We start from the raw sequence: 19473 nt of genomic DNA on the forward strand, positions 1-19473 counted from the left end.
GTATTTTCTTAATATTAGTAACTCAAATTTAGTAAACCCTGGAGAGTTTTAGGCGATCCAAACTGTGAATCACTCTTAATAATAAGTATTCATCTTGGTGACTAGAGATGCCAACTGCCTGAAGGAAAAAATGCCCTGTCCCTATAATAGAGGTGTAATGAGTGTTATGTACCATGTGATGTTCATGCCATGAAAAGCTTCAGCTGCCTATTTCCACACATTAAAGGGACAGACCAATTTCCCCCAGGACTGTTGGCAACCTTGTCAGTGACCCAAAATCAAAAAAGCTTTGTTTTTATTGCAGTGCAATAACCAAATAGTGGTTTTAGGGGGGTTTGATAATCATATAGGCAGGGGCTGTGGCTCAGGGGATAGAGCATCTGTTTGGAATGCAGAAGGTCTCAGGTTCAATACCTGGCAGCTTCAGTTTAAAGGGGAGACCCTGGAGAGCCACTGCCAATGTGAATAGATAATTCTGACTTTGATGGACCAACAGTCTGATTCAGTATTAGGCAGCTTCATGTATCCATGTGTCCATGTATCCATATATCCTTTGTACCCTCATTTCTATTAATATTTCTATTAATGTTTTTAACATTTTTAACATTTAATGTTTGATTAATGTTTTCAGCAAGGAGCAAAAGCTATTTCTCCCTCTTTCTTTGTTTAAAAATACAATTGCAGATAGATAGATAGATAGATAGATAGATAGATAGATAGATAGATAGATAGATAGATAGATAGATTGATATTGAGCATTGTCAATTATTTTTGGCTTTCAGATTTCCGGAATGTGCTACAGCAGCCACGTGTTAAAAGTGTACCGTGTACTTTGTGTGCCCAGCGGCATGGCAAGAATATTTGCTTGGACTCTTGAGCCAATTTTCTCATCGGCAGAGCCATCCAATGAAGTCAGAGTTGGAATGGGAGCGACTGTGGACATTCAGAGGCAACAGAGAATGGAGCTTCTTGATCGGCAAATCTTGATGTCTCAGTTTGCACAGATAAGAAGACAAAGACAACAGCAGGTAAAAACAAAACTTTTTTTTTCAGTGGGATACAATTTTTTCCTTCTTTAGTCACGTTTTAGCTTGAGCTGTTATAAAAATATAATTTTGTCTGGCTGCAGGTGAATGTTGCTGCCGTACGTGGGGTCGCCAGGTCCGTCTTCACAACCTGCGGGATGTTTTTGGGGCGGAGCCTGAGGAGGGTGAGGTTTGGGGAGGGAGGGACTTCAATGCCACAGAATTTAATTGCCAAAGCGGCGATTTTCTCCAGGGGAACTGATCTCTGTTGGCTGGAGATCAGTTGTAATAGCAGGAGATCTCCAGCTACTACCTGGAGATTTGGAAATCAGTACAGGAGCGAAGACAATTTAAACAAAGTGCAAAATTCTTTATATGCTACTACATGAAGATTAAGACAACACAAGACAAAATGTACATCAAGGACCTACAAAAAGCCATACATACAAGTTCATATGTACAAGAATATTTTTCAAAGTTGTTTCAAAGAGTACGAATTCTTCTTATTGAAGGTAGATATCATGTAGTAAGATAGAGGCCAACAGTTTATGGAGGATACGGACGTTTCAAATTCTTAGCTTTTAAGCAGTTCTTCTTCAGTCCTTCCTATGTTATAAATAATACAAAATATGCAATTGCAGTCATACTATACTAGTCTTTAACTTTACAAAATTTAATAAATAAATAGTATATTTAAAATACTTACATTCAATATCCTTCATATATTTCTACATATTTCATTATCAAAGTGTAGGTTACATCAGATGTCATCTAGAACTCTGAACCCAATGGAGGAGAAAGTGTTAATAAGGGCTTAGGATTTGTCCCTACACCTGCTTATTCTTCATTTCAGACCCGTGTTGATTTGTTTAAATTATACCGGCTCATTAAACTTAAAGAGCATTTCAAATCCAATTCTAGTCATGCCTCTCCTTTTCTTGCTAAATCTAAGTTCAATCCAAATAGCACTAACCCCACGATTAATGCTTTTCAGTTAGCTGTAAATAGGGATGTTCAAAAATTAGAAAACGACAAGATCCCCAAATATTACAATCTATCCCTAAATGAAAAACAAGCCCTTAATGGACTTGCATCCGATCCAGAGCTAATTATCCGGCCTGCGGATAAAGGCAGGGCAATTGTGCTTCAAAATAAAAAAGATTATATAGAAGAAGTTATGCGGCAATTGAATCAAACGGACTACTATCAAAAAATATATGGCTTTTTGTAGGTCCTTGATGTACATTTTGTCTTGTGTTGTCTTTATCTTCATGTAGTAGCTTACAAAGAATTTTGCACTTTGTTTAAATTGTCTTCGCTCTTGTACTGATTTCCAAATCTTTTGATACTTGTACAGTGCTGTCTATTTCGTTCCTCTAGTACCTGGAGGTTGGCAACCCTAGCCGTACACCCTGCAGACATTAAGTGGAAGAGAAGGAAAGGCGGGATGCTGTAGGCATGGCCAGGGGAAAACAAAGAGGAAAAGCAAAGGAGAGAGAGGAGGTGGGGAAATGAGATCCCCCTCCCACCCCGGCACAAGTCCTCTTTGATTCCCCACTTGTTAGTTACTGAGGCAGGCAGAGAAAGATGTTGGCGTAAAATAAATGCACTAAATTCCCCCTGTGCTCCCCACGTTTTCCTCCGAGAAGTTTCAAGGGTAAATACAAATAAGATGCATTTACTCTTGACTGTTTCAAACGCCAACCTCATTCAAATTGAAAAAGAAGCTTCTGGTTAAGTTTGGGGAAGGGCTTTTCCAAACACCTTTTAATGTATTAATAAACATGAAAACAAATATCTTTAAAAAAGAAAAAAAAAGAAATTGTCTCCATCCCCTGTTCTGGGAATTTTTTTCTTTAACCACATCTTCATTTGTTAAGTGGTTGGAAGTTGCAGATAAGGAGAGGTGGTAGATGGGAAAAGAGTGTTGTTTTTTTTTTTTTTTGAGGATGGTGGTTATGGACTGAGTCACTCCTTATCCCACTGAGTCTTTGCCCAGAAGCAGTCTGCTTAAATTTTATGTTTGTGAGACAGGAGGCTTTAGTTATTCAGTGGTGAGGGAAAGGCACTCTACACACAAAAAAACTCCCTGCAGGCTCATGCTCAAAATGGTTTTCTTAAAGCTCCATTTTCTTGTTTCTATAACCATAGGTCCACCAAAGAATGGATTTTCCTCTGAGATTCTCAAAGAGTTCTCTCTGGGCAATTCCCATTCAAGTGGCTGAAGTCCTTTCCTTTCTTTCTTTGCTCCTATGACCAATAGGTCCTGAGCAGTTATTTCGTAGAGGAAAATATGATGGAGAGATATTTGGCCACGGCCAATGTTATGATTGGATCTCTATCCGTCAGCAAAAAGGGGACTATTTTGTCTCTTATTATGGGGGCAGGGATTTTCGTCAATAGGGGAGTAATCCATTTATCTCTGTGGTGTTTAAAGAGGGGGGGCACTCTGCGTATGCTCAGAGGTTCTTCCACCACTCAGCTGAGGAAAGGAAAACAAGCTCATAGGCTAAGTCCTATGTCAGGTCTTGGCTCGGATTAAGCAATTAAATTCCAGAGGCAAATTTGAGAGAGCTAGGTAGCCTTGTTTGTTGTAGCAAAACCAAAACAGAATATGGTGCCACCTTAAAAACTAACTGATGTATTGTGGCATAAGCTTTATGGCTGTAGCATCAGATGCATGCATTGAATTTTCAGTCAGCAGATGTATCTATACATAGATACAGAGTGGGGACGTTATGGAATTGAAGCACCATGAAATGCAAAAGATATGGTAGCATTTATGATATTTCTATGCCAGTCTTTCAAGATAAGCATAATGACTATTCACAGCAGCCGTAACAGTATCTTATGTAATGTCTGGTCAATACAGTTAAAACTGTTTGTTAAATTATAATTCAGCAAATTCTTTATTCAGCATTTTTGTTATCAGAAATCTGTTAGTCTTTGGGATTAAACTTTTTGTTTGTAAGGAGGACAGTTGTAGCACTTATTAAAACTGCATCATGCCATGGAGATACATGATCCCTTTCATTCAATTAGAATATTATTTATTTAATTTTAAAGAAATTAAAAATGGAAGAAAATTATATTGCGGGAAACTGAAGGTTATTTCCCTGGCCTCGCCGCCAGCGTAAGTGTGTGTAAATCCGTGATTACATGCACGTACTCTGGCGGCGGGGTCACTCCGCCTCCTATTTACTTTCAGCCCAAATCTCAGGAATGGGCTGTTATAGTATATCCCAATTGTTTTAACTTATTTTTAAACTTAGCCCCAAACAAAGGTTATTACAGTGTGAGACACTGACATACATGGTTTTAGTGATAAGCCCATTGTGAAAGTCCATTCACCACTTGCTGCTTATGTGTAATAAATTCCCTTTACTGAGGGACAAACTACACATTATACTTTACATGAACTGCCAGGGGGTTCTGGCAGCTGTGTGGCCCCTGTGAGTCCCCAGGGGCAACTCTAGTGTAAAAGTGCAGCAGATGCCCAGTTTGTGTGAGGCTTGTGATGCGGGGAGAGGGGAGATTCCTGCCTCCTCCAGCAACACCATTTTCAGGAGATGATATGGCTCGGCGGGCAAGGCTGGCATTATTTGCCTCCTGAAGTGGCTATGTGGGTATTGAAGAGAATATAACCATTCATATTGTTCACTGAGAAAATGTGGATGTATATGTGGGGAGGGGCCATGGCTCAGTGGTAGAGCCTCTGCTTGGCATGCAGAAGGTCCCAGGTTCAATCCCTGGCATCTCCAGTTAAAGGGACTAGGCGAGTAGGTGATGTGAAAGACCTCTGCTCAAGACCCTGGAGAGCCGCTGCCAGTCTGAGGAGACAGTACTGACTTTGACAGACTAAGGGTCTGATTCAGTAGAAGGCAGCTCATCTGTATATGTACCAAAACGACAATAAATACTAGACTTCCACTGTATCCCTTTGCATCTTTGAAAAGAGCAACCAAAATGATTAGGGGACTAGAGCAACTGTCCTATGGGGAGCGGTTAAGACGCTTAGGGCTGTTTAGCTTGGAAAGAAGGCGGCTGAGGGGAGACATTATAGAGGTCTATAAAATTATGCATGGTTTGGAGAGAGTGGACAGGGAGACGTTTTTCTCCCTCTCTCATAATACTAGAACACGGGTCATCTGCTACAGCTGGAGGGTGAGAGATTCAAAACAGATAAAAGGAAGTATTTTTTCACACAACGCATAGTTAAATTGTGGAACTCCCTGCCCCAGGATGTGGTGATGGCTGCCAGCTTGGAAGGCTTTAAGAGGGGAGTGGACATATTCATGGAGGAGAGGGGTATTCATGGCTGTTAGTTAGAATGGATACTGGTCATGCTGCATACCTATTCTCTCTAGTATCAGAGGAGCATGCCTATTATTTTGGGTGCGGTGGAACACAGGCAGGATGCTGCTGCTGCAGTCGTCTTGTTTATGGCTTCCTAGAGGCACCTGGTTGGCCACTGTGTGAACAGACTGCTGGACTTGATGGACCTTGGTCTGATCCAGCAGGGCCTTTCTTATGTTCCTATGTTTTTACACACAGAAGGGTAACTATGTAGAGGAAAAACAAGTTGGTAGTATCCGTGGGCAGAAACCGCATCTTCTTGGCTTGACCAGACAGGGAAGTGTGCGCACTAAACAGGGCCAGTCAACGTTTGCCTCAGCAGTGCTTCCGGGAGAGCTAGGTATGTGTGAAATGTAAGGGCAGAGGTCTTTGCTGTGCTGTTTTCAGGACGGTGAAATGAAGCTTCCCATTTCTAGTCTTTCATTCTTACTGTTTCCCATTGTTTTTCTTTAAACCATTGTATCTTAACAACATTCTTTCCTCTGGGAATCAAAACCCAAAAGAGCACATTTAAGAGAAAAGTGAGACAACCACAGCAATTGTAGATGAGTCAGTCAGTAGGAAGTTCTCCGACTTTCCATATTCTGCAACTGCTTAAAAAGGGTTATCTTTAAAAATATGTTTGTGGAAGCAGTATTATAACAATTGATTTTATTGATCTAAATATTTGGGGTGGGGGGGTGAATAAATATACTTGAATCCTTCTATTCAAGAACAGCTCTGCTGATGAATTTCAGAAAGAATGGGAAATATATTATGAATATGCTAAATTAAAAATATAAAGTAATAGACAGAGGTAACAGGAAATTTCAATATTGTATAGCAGAATAATCAAGATAGGTAGAAAGAATTGAAGAAAGAAATAGATATATCAAGGGTAGAAAGTAGATATGGCAAATCTAAAGGCAATAAAATACTGAATCACCTGGAAGATGGACCACACTAGATGTATGAGAATGAATGCAAGTTGTATGGTTTTTTGTATGTTATTTTATAAATTTTTAATTAAAAATATTTAAAAATAAAAAAGAACAGCTCTGCTCTTAGTTATTTGATTTCCCTGGTTGTATAATTGACATGGAGGTCCAAGCACATAATATAAACTGATAGCTAATTTTTATTTATTTATTACATTATGTATGGTCTACCTTTCTCACTAATACTGAAGGAGGATTACACAGTGTAAATCAATATAATCAACTGGTGTGCCATGAAGTCACCGCTGATTTATGGCAACCCCATAGGGTTTTCAAGGCAAGAGACATTTGGAGGTGGTTTGCCATTGCCTGCCTCTGCATCACAACTCTGGTGTTCCTTGGAGGTTGCCCATCCAAATACTAACAAGGGCTGACCCTGCTTAGCTTCTGAGATCTGACGAGTGCAGGCTAGCCTGGGGCTATCCAGGTCAAGGTGCAATAGTATTAGAAGTGCAGAAATCTGAAATCAAGGAGAAATCTGAAACAAAGCTGAAATAAATTCAGTCTCTTCACATTGAATTTTTTTTGGCATTAAAGGAGTGAAAAACATGCAAAATTCCCTCCAGAGTTATACAGGAAATGGTGATAGAGGTAAAAAATAGAATTAGTATATTGAATGTAATTATGCACAGCTGCGGACAGTGATAAGAACCGTGATTTTGCACATCTTTACTAATGAGTTGTAATTTTACTCATCCCTGGAAGCCACCCAGAGTTTTGAAATGAAGCAAGAAAGTATAGTTCTAAGTAATTTGGCTGTTCCGCATCGTTGGAGAAAAGAGGACAAAGAGAAGAACACTAATGGAACTGAAAAGAACTGAGATTTGTATCCTGCTCACTCCAAGTTGTGTATGTCCCTATCATCTGAGAGAAAGCACTGATAAGTCTATAGCCTTCCCTAATTCCTTTATTCTGCTCCATATGTCCCAACAGGTCATGAGCAAAACAAATCAATAAATTTAGTAACACAGAAGTAACCAAACATAGAAATATAAAAAACACAAAATCTAAAAATTTTGCCACGGTGAGGGTTGCATTTAGATCAGAGTCAGCCAATAGCTTTGCAACCATCTCTTGCTTTAGGGCAAGTCTCCACTTCTGGATGTATACTGTGATCCATTTATCTCTTGTCAAGATCGTACTTTTTACAATCAATTAAAAAAAAAAGCCAAACAGTGTCCAAACAACCTTCCTTAATTATGGGGACAAGCTGTGTTTTTTTCCAGTGAGCTGAGATGTATGCTTGAGGGTCTAGCTTTGTCCAGCAACCTAAAGCTAATGTGGCACGCTGTTATTATCAGCATTACTAATTATTTCAGTGCAGTTTCAGTCATATTTATCTCTGGTTCCCCTCACAAATCTCTATAACAACATTAATACTGCCATTTTAGAGAGGGTAATAACATTAATACTGCCATTTTAGAGAGGGTGAACGGGCTGAAACTTCAATTTTGTCATATCGGCATGTATGACCAGTGTAATAACTCTACGATGCTGGCAGAATATGATGTTTTGTGATGTGGCAGGTACAATGTTTAATGGACTTGTTCCTGGTGCTCACATTTGCTAATCATGGATTGCATAGTAACTGCTGTCTGTTTACATGTTAAAATTGGTTGTGAGTCATATTGACCAGTTCTCTAGTATGAGTCATATTGACCAGTTCTCTAGTATGAATTTGATTGTCCCCTTTTTTATTTCAATCATCTGCGGGAGTGGTTTTGAACAGTGACCAGGTGATATCCCATCATGGGATCTGAGCTGGATGTAAAGCAGTTGGGGGGGGGGGGAAATAGCCTCAATAATAATGTCATCAAAACTGGATCAAGTCTGCAAAGGTATAAATTTGATCGTCAAACTTGCAACTGTATTAAACCCTGCTGTCAAGCCCGCTTTAATGCCCTCCCTTTAGCCTTATTAGATGGCAGATATCATGAGATACCAGTTGATCAGAGAATATGCCCACGTAGTACAGATGAGATCAAAACAGTTGGGGCGAAAACGCATGGTCGCTTTATCCTCCTTTAATCCCTGTTTCAGCCAGGATTCAGCCAGGATCGAACGCATGCGTTTCGCCTAATGTGTGTTCGATCCTGGCTAAAACAAGGATTAAAGGAGGATAAAGCGACCATGCGTTTTCGCCCTTGGTCACAATCTCTTATACTGCATGGGGCACATGCCCCACAAGGGGGCAATTTGATTTTTAAGGGGAGCAATTTGAGAATGAGTTATTAACTGTGTATTTTTGAACTCTGGTCTCACTGTTTCTACTACCATGTCAATTACGTGTAGTGAATAGGAGTTCACTTTTTGAATAATAAGAATTATATGTCAAGGGGCGGGGCCATCAGGATTTTAGAGATGCTTAGGTGAAGCATTGCCAAAAAAAAGTTGGGAACCACTGGTCTAGTATCTTCTCTCAGATGAAGACCCAAAAGTCACCAAACTTGCTGTAAAATTCTGTTTAGTGGCAACAAGGATAAGATGTGCTAGGGTGAAAGCATCAGACAAAGGATGAATATTAATTCTGATTTTAGATAAATCTTAAGATTTTAAAATGATAATTTAATTTAACTTTAAGGTAACTGAATTATATTTCATATACTGTATTTTGATTTTATTTATTATATTTGCTTCTGCGATGTTATTACTGTTACACTGGTCTTTGACCGTAATAAAGCATAAAATGAAAAGTAAACTTTGCTGCCACAGATTAGAATATGAAGTAAATCTCCTGACAGGAGATTTCCACACAATTCAGATTTTGGACTTGGACTGTAACTCAGCTGCCTCTCGCACTTGTCGTGCAGAGAGGAGTGGTACCATTCTGGGAAGTATTTTTTGCGTATAAATCTTAGGCAGTTTTGAAACAAGTATATGATCTGAAGTTTCCCCCTTTTTTGATATCTTTCTGTATATGAAATTCACAGATAAATGTTTGTATTTTTCTATTAATTGCTTGCAAATACGTGTTTATATCTTTTCCTTTGGTCCTTTTACTTGCTTTTGTATTGCACATACAATGCAAACAGGACCTGCATATTGAGAGAGAGTGTGGTATAGTGGTTAGGAGCAGTGGACTCTGCTCTGGAGAACCGGGTTTGATTCCCCACTCCTCCACATGAGCGGCGGAGGCTAATCTGGTGAACCGGGTTGGTTTCCCCACTCCTCCACATGAAGCCAGCTGGGTGACCTTGGGCTAGTCACACTCTCTCAGCCCCACCTACCTCACAGGGTGTCTGTTGTGGGGAGGGGAAGGGGAAGGTGATTGTAAACCAGTTTGAGTCTCCCTTAAGTGGTAGAGAAAGTCAGCATATAAAAACCAACTCTTCTTCTTTTTGGCAGTGTCTGGAAAACATACCTGTCAACATTGGATGGGAAACTACATGGAAGACTATAAAAAATGGGATGACACTGCTGTACAATATGTACTTGATCGCTTGGTGGACCAGTTGCTACAACACATAACATTACATACCTGTGCTAGTTAATACCAATATTAATATGATAATATTTAAATAATGGGGCAAACAAGATTTTAAAAATAACCTGCAAATATCAGAATTGCAATAAGGGAAGGTACTTAAACAAACGTGTCACCACAAAATAAGTATTTTGAGTACTAATCCTTATTTCTCAGCTCTTACATATGCTAAGTAGGTTTTAGGAGGAAGCCATAGACTTTTTAAACGTCTGGGACCTGCTTTTGCCACAGCTTAAAAAAAGCTCAAGAGCAAATAACAAAATAACACGGGCAAACCTTTGGAAGTAGCCTAGGGTAGAAAAATCACCACCCAGAGGGGGAAAGAATCCAATCCAAGTAGACAAAAATAGAACGTGTTTTTTAAAAAGGAAACTCTGCTGAGAAACGGGACTTATAGGCTCAACAGGAAGGAAACCAAAGGCCTATAGAAATAGTGGATTCGTTTCAAAAAATGACTGAGAGGAAGCAAGGGGGAAAATCTGGTCTGCTTCTGACATACACAAACACCACGGGGAATAATTAAAACTCAAGTTCTTAAAAGAAATCAAATATTTTTCAAGGGCCTTGCAATTAATGTAAACCACAATTTGTGGGTTGTGGATGTCAGGTGGCAGGTCAATGATGCAGATGCTAAAAAAACAGGAAGGGTTGGGTTTTGAAGATGGTAAAGTATGCCTCAAATTACTTGACATTATCAATCCAGTGAAACTGAAGCATCTCACAGAATCTGAGAGAATAGAAAAAGAATTTTTTTTCTGCCTTCAGAAACAAACATCTCTATCAGAATTCCTTAAAAGAAATAGGGCAGCAACTAGACAAAGGTTACTTCATGCTTATTATTATCTGGTAATAGTACTGAAGCAGAGCAGTATTTTTAATTTCAAAGTAAAGTTAATGAAATTTCTGTACATCATAGGATAACTAGAAACATCTTTAATATAATTAATAGTAGCATCCTAACCAGACAGCTCATTCCTGAGCTTGGGGGCCAAATGGGCTTAAGAGGCGTCGTGACCCCTACGCTGGCATCCGTGCCACTTAACGCCATGCAAACTGGCATGGATGCCGGTTAGGGTTGCCAACCTCCAGGTATTAGCTGGAGATTTCCTGCTATTACAAATGATCTCCAGCCAATAGAGATCTGTTCATCCGGAGAAAAACGGCCGCTTCGGCAACTTAACGCTTCAATGGCATTGAAGTTCTTCCCTTCCCCAAACTCCACCCTCCTCAGGCTCCGCCCCAAAAACCTCCCGCCAATGGTAAAAAGGGACCTGGCAGCCCTAATGCCGGTGTAGTGCCACTTGTGCCAGCCCACCCTAGACTGCCGCAGCAGAGCGGCCTTCGAATGCTGGCTCGGGCTCCCACTGCCGTCCTGCCGGCACAAGTCCTCGCGCTGGACTCCTGGGAAGTGTTCCCGTGGCATTTGGGGGAGGGGGGAGCTGGCTGTAGGCAGCTTCCTAACCCCTTTCAGCCCGGGAACGCCCCCTTTAGCAATAGCGGTGCTGCACCAGCTTTTTGTTGCAGTATCGCTGTTTTCAATGGGGCTTTCCCCCCCTTTTTTAATTTTTCTTTTTGTTAACCCCCTTTCTCCCCCTGCTGCAGCAGCCAAACCTCTTTGGAGGTGTTGAGGTGCCGCCATGGCCACACCCGGCCACTTCAGCTCTCAGGAATGAGCTCAGAGGTACACTTTTATAAGTCCATTGACTTCATTGCTCAGGATAGCAGTATAAATCTACAAGTTTAAACTATGAACACTGAAATGCTAGCCTTATAAATATATCTAGTTCTCAACATGGACGAATCTGTGGATGCAAATCCATGTCTGGAGCCATGAACAGATAAGACAGATCTTTCAATAAAAACCTGAAAAAAGCCTTAAATAATTCCCTTGAGCTGTATACAACTCAGCTGATGCAATGGTAGGAGAAAACTATCGAGTCTTTTTTATATCACCACTATCTCATAGGTTTTCCAGCATTCTCTATAGTGTGTTCTGGTCATGTTTTTCCTCAACAATGGTCCTGTTAAGTTCTCCTGATTCTATAGTAATTCATGGAGCTAAATTCCTGCACAAGGACAGAAGGGGATAGTGGCAAGCACTCCTGACTTTTTCTCCAAAGAAGCTAGATTTCTCGGCCCCTACCAAGGCATCAACAGAATTGTTGTTTAGCTTCTCAAAATCCCCCCGTGTTGGGGTTGCCGTAAGTCAGCCGCCATTGATGGCGCTTTACACACACATAGTATGTCCTGGACAATTTGGAAAGGTAAATTTATTTTCTGTTTCTTTCCAGTATGCTGGCAATCTTCCCCCTCTTAAAAAAAACCTCCCCTCTCCACCACAACATCTTCCCTTTTATTCTTTTCTCTGATTTCCAGCGAAGCAATTGTTCCTCAACAAAGAAAAAGGCATTTTCTGTTCAGTTTTTCACCAGTGTGCTGATGGGGGCAAGTCCTCCCCCCACTAAAAAACATCAGCAGAACTTAAAATATCAGTACCTAAAATACCTGCAATGGAACAAATAAAAATAATTTCAAAACATTTCTATTCCCTAGAGGGGGAGTGTGTGGGCGTGAGTGGGCATAGGGCGTAGTAGTGTGTTGTGTTCAAGCTCCAGCTTGTATATGTAATAAAACCATAAATACATTACATCTACGTTAAATTTTTTAAAAGTACAAACAGAAGAAATAGAGGGATAGGTAGAGAGGCCAGCATAGATGGCAAACTGTGGCTGCCCTCAATTATAGGCCCGGTGGAATAACTCCGTCTTGCAGGCCCTGCGGAACTTCTGTTACTAGGAAGGGAGTTCCACCAAGGTAAAGGTAGTCCTGTGCAAGCACTGGGTCATTACTGGCCCATGGGGTGATGTCACATCGCAACATGTACTAGGCAGACTATGTTTACAGAGTGGTTTGCCATTGCCTTCCCAAGTCGTCTACCCTTTACCCCCAGTAAGCTGGGTACTCATTTTTCCAGCCTCGGAAGGATGGAAGGCTGAGTCAATCTTGAGTCAACCCTGAGTCTACCTGAATCAACTTCCGTCGGGATCGAACTCTGGTCATGAGCAGAGCTTTGACTGCAGTGCTGCAGCTTACCCCTCTGTGTCGCGGGGCTCAGTGGGCTATTAAAAAATGATTCTTTTGCAAGTTTTAGGGTATGTCTTTTACACTTGCTTTTGCATAGTGGAGATTGAGTTCATCTTCAGTCATAATGGTCATTTGCATTTGTGATTTTTTTGTAACAGGGTGGAATGATTAACTGGAACCGTCTCTTTCCTCCTTTACATCGTCAACGTAATGCAAATTATCAGGATAATCGCCAGACTGAACAAGAGGTGCTGCCTCCAGCTGAAGTGTCTGAAGAACAGGTGAACATTTACATATACTGGAGCTGTCTTGGCTAAAGAAAACCAATATTTTGTGGCTTGTGATGCAATTCTGATTCCCTTAGAGCACATAAGAACATAGGAACATAAGAAAGGCCCTGCTGGATCAGACCAAGGTCCATCAAGTCCAGCAGTCTGTTCACACAGTGGCCAACCAGGTGCCTCTAGGAAGCCCACAAACAAGACGACTGCAGCAGCATTATCCTGCACCTAATATAATAGGCATGCTCCTCTGATCCTGGAGAGAATAGGTATGCATCATGACTAGTATCCTTTTTTACTAGTAGCCATGAATAGCCCTCTCCTCCATGAACATGTCCACTCCCCTCTTAAAGCCTTCCAAGCTGGCAGCCATCACCACATCCTGGGGCAGGGAGTTCCACAATTTAACTATGCGTTTTGTGAAGAAATACTTCCTTTTATCTGTATTGAATCTCTCACCCTCCAACTTCAGCAGATGACCCCACGTTCTAGTATTATGAGAGCTTCTAATGTTACCTGCTTGGCTCAACAGTACATAACCAGGAACGTAGAAATCCCCCCCCCCATTGTGACATTGAGTGCTGGAATCCAGCTATATTACTTGTGTAATTTGGTAGTGATTTTACTGTGGTCCCTCTGGATAGATTGACTGCAGAACTTCATTTTAACATCAGACTTGAGACCAACATACTTCCCATTCTCCAGCCTTCTCCCACTTTGCCAGACGTAGATGAGTCAGCTTTCCAGAAGCTGGCCGACTAAAACTTAGCAGGGTCATAGGGGTCAGATGGCTGGCTATATATGCACACGTTACAGCCTACAAGGGACAAGGATACTGCAGCTGAGGTGGTGCAGCTGAAATTAGGATACAACGAAGGAGAGCAAACGATCCCATACATAAAAGATGTGTGAATAACGTACTATTCTTAAAATTCTCCAGCAGCTTTGCTAATATGAAAGGTACGCCACAGAATTTTGAAAAGATTTTAAAGTCCATACCTGCTACCATTATATATGGTAGGATACATAAACAAAAATACCTGTTGAGAAGGAGACCTCAAATTTGTCCTTATTGTACTGGCTTGGTCCCCCGTCCTCCCCAACCTCTCAGGTGTAGCATAACCACAGTGAAGAGGAACAATTCATCTTTTGGACCATCTCAAATCCCGGTTTGGGAGGCAGATCGCCAAAGGGAAAGAGGACACCATGATCTCAAGGGGCCCCCATTACATGGTTCATAATCTACAAAAGAGAGTCAGTCACATAACTTGCAAAACAGTAACTTTAACACACGAATAACTATGTGTGAAGTGTCATTCCACTACATGTGGTATATCTTGAATCTTGGAGTACATTGGTACAATGACTAGAGTTGCTTTCAAGTAAATGTGCAGAGGACTTGCAAGATAAACGAAGGAACAAGTACTCAGCCCAGAAGGTACAATGACTAATCCTACTTGGGGATGGATAAGCCCTTTGTCAAGCTGCCTAGCTAAGACATAGACTGAGGGTCAGACCTGCAAGACCTTGGCACCATTACCACAACACATTTTCAGCTAAGTGAAAACAGGGTAATTCTTGCGTAAATTATCCCAAAAAGGAAAAAAAATATTGTGAATAAGCCATTGTTATTCACACATCTAGAGGACTTCATAATTTTGTTCTAATCTCGTCAACCTTTGTTGCTCATTGACAGATTCTTAAACATTTACATTGTACAAGGGAAACCGTTTTACAAAAAACAGCCCGATCCCATTTAAGCTTCGCACAGAATAGAACCATTTTGTCGTGACAATTTTACAGCCATTGCATGGGTTAGATATTTCATAGAATCACAGAGTTGGAAGGGACCACCAGGGTCATCTAGTCCAACCCCCTGCACAATGCAGGAATCTGATTTCGCAATCTGATAAATTTTCTCGGTATCAGCATCGAGATCAGAGAAGAGGAATGGCGTAAGCCAAGGTTCTAAGGGAAGATCATATTTGGCTAGAATGGGTAAAATCTGGTGAGTTTTGTTCTAATGAATATATTAAACCATGGAGTTTATTAATGTGCTATGGTTTCTGACATAGTTATTACAGTGTGTTTGAGAAAGTATGTAAAACATAATGGCTTGGATCCAGACTAGACATTTTTAAGGACACAAAGACTTGCATCCCGAGAGTACGATTTCTAAATTTACCACCCTGTGTCCCCCCCTCCCCCGTGGCAGCCAGAAATGCCACTAAGAACAGGATTTCACAGGGCATTTCAGGCTGCCGTAGGAGGGGGAGACAGGAAAATAGCCCTCCATGGGAGGAAGTCCTTGTGCTTATGGAAATGTTAAGTCTATATTGGGTGTATTTTTTTAAGGCGTTCTATAAATAAAATGAACAAACTTGCTTATAGCTGTGATAGAATGGTTTCTCACTTTAACTTAAATGCATGCATTGGACCTGGGATTGCAATCTTGTGGCTATTCTTGAACAGCTCTCTAAAACAGGGTTCCCCAACGTTGGTGCCTGTGGGTGCCATGGCCACCCACCAAGTGTTTTACTAAAAGCAGGTAAGGGCCAGATGGGGCTCCTGGCTTCTGATTGGCCACTGGAAATCTGATTAGCAGTGCAGATTAAAATAATGTTGCTTTGGTGGCAGCTGCCACCACAGTGCTGATTTGATTCTCTCTTTCCTAGGGGAATTTTTAAAAAATCGCTCCTCTTGCCTCTGCATTTGGGCTTCCTGTGTGTGTGTGTATGGCTCCACCTCCTGTGGTGGTCCTTCTGTGGTTGGCCGCACCTCCTCTGATAGCCATTTTGTGGTTGTGTCTACAGGGACAGTGCCTGTCATTTTTGCGCCCTAGGCAAGGCTAACTACTGGTGCCCCCCCCCCCACCATTGCTAACCAATTTTAAAAAACAGATGTCTTGTAGAAAAAAATAAAAGCACAAAATGTTTTATAAGATGTTATAATTAAATCTGTTCAATAGCACTGAGGTACTTATCTTAAAATTAAAAAAATATATAAATTGTCAGTTGCATTTTTTTCAAGAAACTAATTTGTTTAAAAACTGTGCCCCTCAGGCCAGTTCTGCGCCCCTCTGAGGTCCGCGCCCTAGGCGACTGCCTAGTTCTCCTAATGGGAGCACCGGCCCTGTGTGTCCAACACCCTGTGTCAGAATTCCAAAGGTGCCTGCAGGCTGGAAAAGGTTGGGGACTCCTGCTCTAAAACATACATCATGTTTCAGGGCAAGGTTCTGTGGCTCAGTGGTGGAGCATGTGCTTGGCATGCAGAAGGTCCCAGGTTCAGTCCCCGGCATCTCCAGTTAAAGGGACTAAGCAAGGAGGTGATGTGAAAGACTTCCGCCTGAGACCCTGGAGAGCCGCTGCCGGACAGAGTAGACAATACTGACTTTGATGGACCAAGGGTCTGATTCAGTATAAGGCAGCTTCATGTGTTCATGTGTAAGATGGAAAGGGGAGGAGAGGAGTCAAGAGAGCTCTGGTATCCTCTTCCATAACTAAGTGACCTCTGATTCATGAAAGCCCATTCTGGAATAAATGTTATTAGTCTTTAAGGTGCCAGGAAGCTGCTGTTTTTGGGGAGGAGCCGTAGCTCAGTGGCAGAGCATCTGCTTGGCATGCAGAAGGTCCCAGGTTCAATCCCCGGCATCTCCAGTTAAAAGGACTAGGCAAGGAGGTGATGTGAAAGACCTCTGCCTGCAACCCTGGAGAGCCGCAGCCAGTCTGAGTAGACAGTACTGACTTTGGTGGACCGAGGGTCTGATTCAGTATAAGGCAGCTTCATGTTGGCTGCTTGTAAGAATTCCATGTGAAGACTTTTATTTATTTGTTTGTTTTTGGTCTTATTTGTCGGACAGGTTGCACGGCTCATGGAAATGGGATTTTCCCGGCTAGATGCTTTGGAAGCTTTGAGGGCTTCAAACAATGACCTTAACGTAGCTACCAACTTTCTACTCCAGCATTGATGAGCGCCGGCGACAACAAACTTTAAGCAATACTTGAAATGCGCTGCCCAGAGGAAGGACACGGCTACCTGATGGATAGACTCCTGAAGGTTTAAGTAACAAGGAAGAAGCTCTCGTCCTGTGTGATGTATCAGAAGAGCCATGATGGATGGCCCTGAAAATACACGCCCCTGAAATGGGGATACTGACTGGCAGGGCACCCTGGGAAAGTACCATCAATATGTTATAGCTTCAATATTTATTTTGGAAAATTGGGTGTTCTTTCAAAGCATGAAGTCTATGACCATTCCCAGTAACTAGGAAATGGGAGAAAGCAAGAAGGAGGGGGAGCTTCTTTTGCCAAACTTACAGAACTTTTCCCTCTTGTGTTATGATTCTTTTTTTCTAATCATAAATATTTTTGAATACAGTGTTTCTTTCATCTGCTTTGTCACAGCTTTAAGAAATGTTCAGAGCTACTTGGTCATGTGATTTCAATAAAGGAAGAGAGGTCTGCCGTATCATTCTGTGGAGGATTCTGTTCATGTTTATGTGTGTGGGGGGGGGAGGTTCTTCTCCATTCTCTATTGTTTTTTAAAGGATAATAAGGTATCTTGAATATTGCCAGGTTACATTAAGCAGCCATATATGATTTAAATTTGAGGCTGTTTCCAAAGGACTATGACTGGAGCTTTGCTTACAGAACTGATCTTTCCAACCTCCCCTTTCCCACTACAGGCCTTGTGCTCTTGAATATACTTGGGAGCTAGGGGGACTCACAGGAACAGCCTGGGGAGTAGTGGTGGAAGTCTGCAATGGGGGGCAAGACTCAGCAAAAATGCCCCCCTTCCTCCACTAGCTGAAGAGAACTTTGGATCCAACCCAAGAGAATATAGAAAAAGAAAAAAACATTCTGGAATTGTGAGAATAAAAGGGAATTTGTAGATAATAACAAGATCTACATTCCCCACGTTTTCTTAATACATAAGATTTCCAAAGGGAAATGGATCGGGTGTATTGCTTATCCCTGACCTGGATGGCCCAGGCTAGCCTGACCTCATCAGATCTCAGAAGCTAAGCTGAGTCGGTCCTGGCTAGTAGTTGGTTTGGAGACCACCAAGTAATACCAGGGTCGTTACGCAGAGGAAGGCAATGGCAAACCACCTCTGTTAGCCTCTTGCCTTGAAAATCCTACTCGGTTGTCATGGAGGCCCATGTCTCTCATTATGGTTTGCTGTGTTTGCTGTGACTTGATGGCATTTTATACACACATATTGCTTATAACTAAAGCTATGTGTGTATACTGCCATTGGTTAATTTCTTTTAAAGTTCAGTCCTACCTGTGGTCTATGCCTTATAGTTTCCTAATGCCAGATGGGTGAGGATGCTATTTGTGGCAGTCAATTAAAGGAATTCTGTTCACTTATCCTCTCTTGGTTGCCTTGCTTTCCATGGTATCCATGGCATACATTCTGGCATTCAGAATAGATTGTGGGACTGACTCAAAGCGAACGACGGCAGTAATCAAGCCCAGTCTGTACAATGTGTATAATGTTATGTATATGCATGCACTTACTTCATTGCACTGAGATATACAAAAAAGAAAATACTGGCATAAACAAGTATAAATTTGTTGGATCCAAAAGTTTCATTCTACTAATTGTGAAGCCTTCTTCACAAGGAGGCTTCCACTGGCAGAACCCAGATGTTGTGCTGGCAAAAGGTTTCTTGTAGAGGAAGGCTCGTGAGTAAGCAAAACAGAACCTCTGGATCCAGCCCAGTACATAGAATCATAGAGTTGGAAGGGACCACCGGGATCATCTAGTCCAACCCCCTGCACAATGCAGGAAATTCACAACTACCTCCCTCACACACCCCCAGTGACCCCTAGTCCATGCTCAGAAGATGGCCAAAGGCCCTCTCTCTCATGATCTGCCTAAGATCATAGAATCATCATTGCTGACAGATGGCCATCTAGCCTCTGCTTAAAAACCTCCAGGGAAGGAGCACTTACCACCTCCTGAGGAAGTCTGTTCCACTGAGGAACTGCTCTAATTGTTAGAAAATTCTTCCTACTGTCTTGACGGAAACTCTTTTGATTTAATTTCAACCTATTAGTTCTGGTCCGACCTTCTGGGGCAACAGAAAACAACTTGGCACCATTCTCTATATGACATGTAAGATAGAAGGACTGGTCACAGGACTAATTTCTATGGGACCTCACTTTTTTCTAAAAATGAACCATTAATACATTGCTTTTACAGTAACTTTTTCAACTGTGTATTCTTTCTTGTCAGTAAAGCCTTCTTTGTCTCCGTCA

At 41.6% G+C, this 19473-nt stretch overlaps 1 protein-coding gene across 1 annotated transcript in view; it reads left to right on the top strand.

The window, feature by feature from the left end:
* UBAC2 (UBA domain containing 2) overlaps nt 1-17217 on the top strand; it is a 92053-nt gene extending 74836 nt beyond the window's left edge. Inside the window, exons 7-9 of the mRNA XM_056861835.1 lie at nt 783-1028; nt 13085-13207; nt 17067-17217. Coding sequence (XP_056717813.1) covers nt 783-1028; nt 13085-13207; nt 17067-17174 — 477 coding nt within the window. The 3' untranslated portion in view covers nt 17175-17217. The remainder of the gene's footprint in view (nt 1-782; nt 1029-13084; nt 13208-17066) is intronic.
* The last annotated feature ends 2256 nt before the right edge of the window (nt 17218-19473 follow it).

This window comes from Euleptes europaea, chromosome 16 (assembly GCF_029931775.1).
Source record: "Euleptes europaea isolate rEulEur1 chromosome 16, rEulEur1.hap1, whole genome shotgun sequence".
NCBI classification, from domain to species: Eukaryota; Metazoa; Chordata; class Lepidosauria; order Squamata; family Sphaerodactylidae; genus Euleptes; species Euleptes europaea.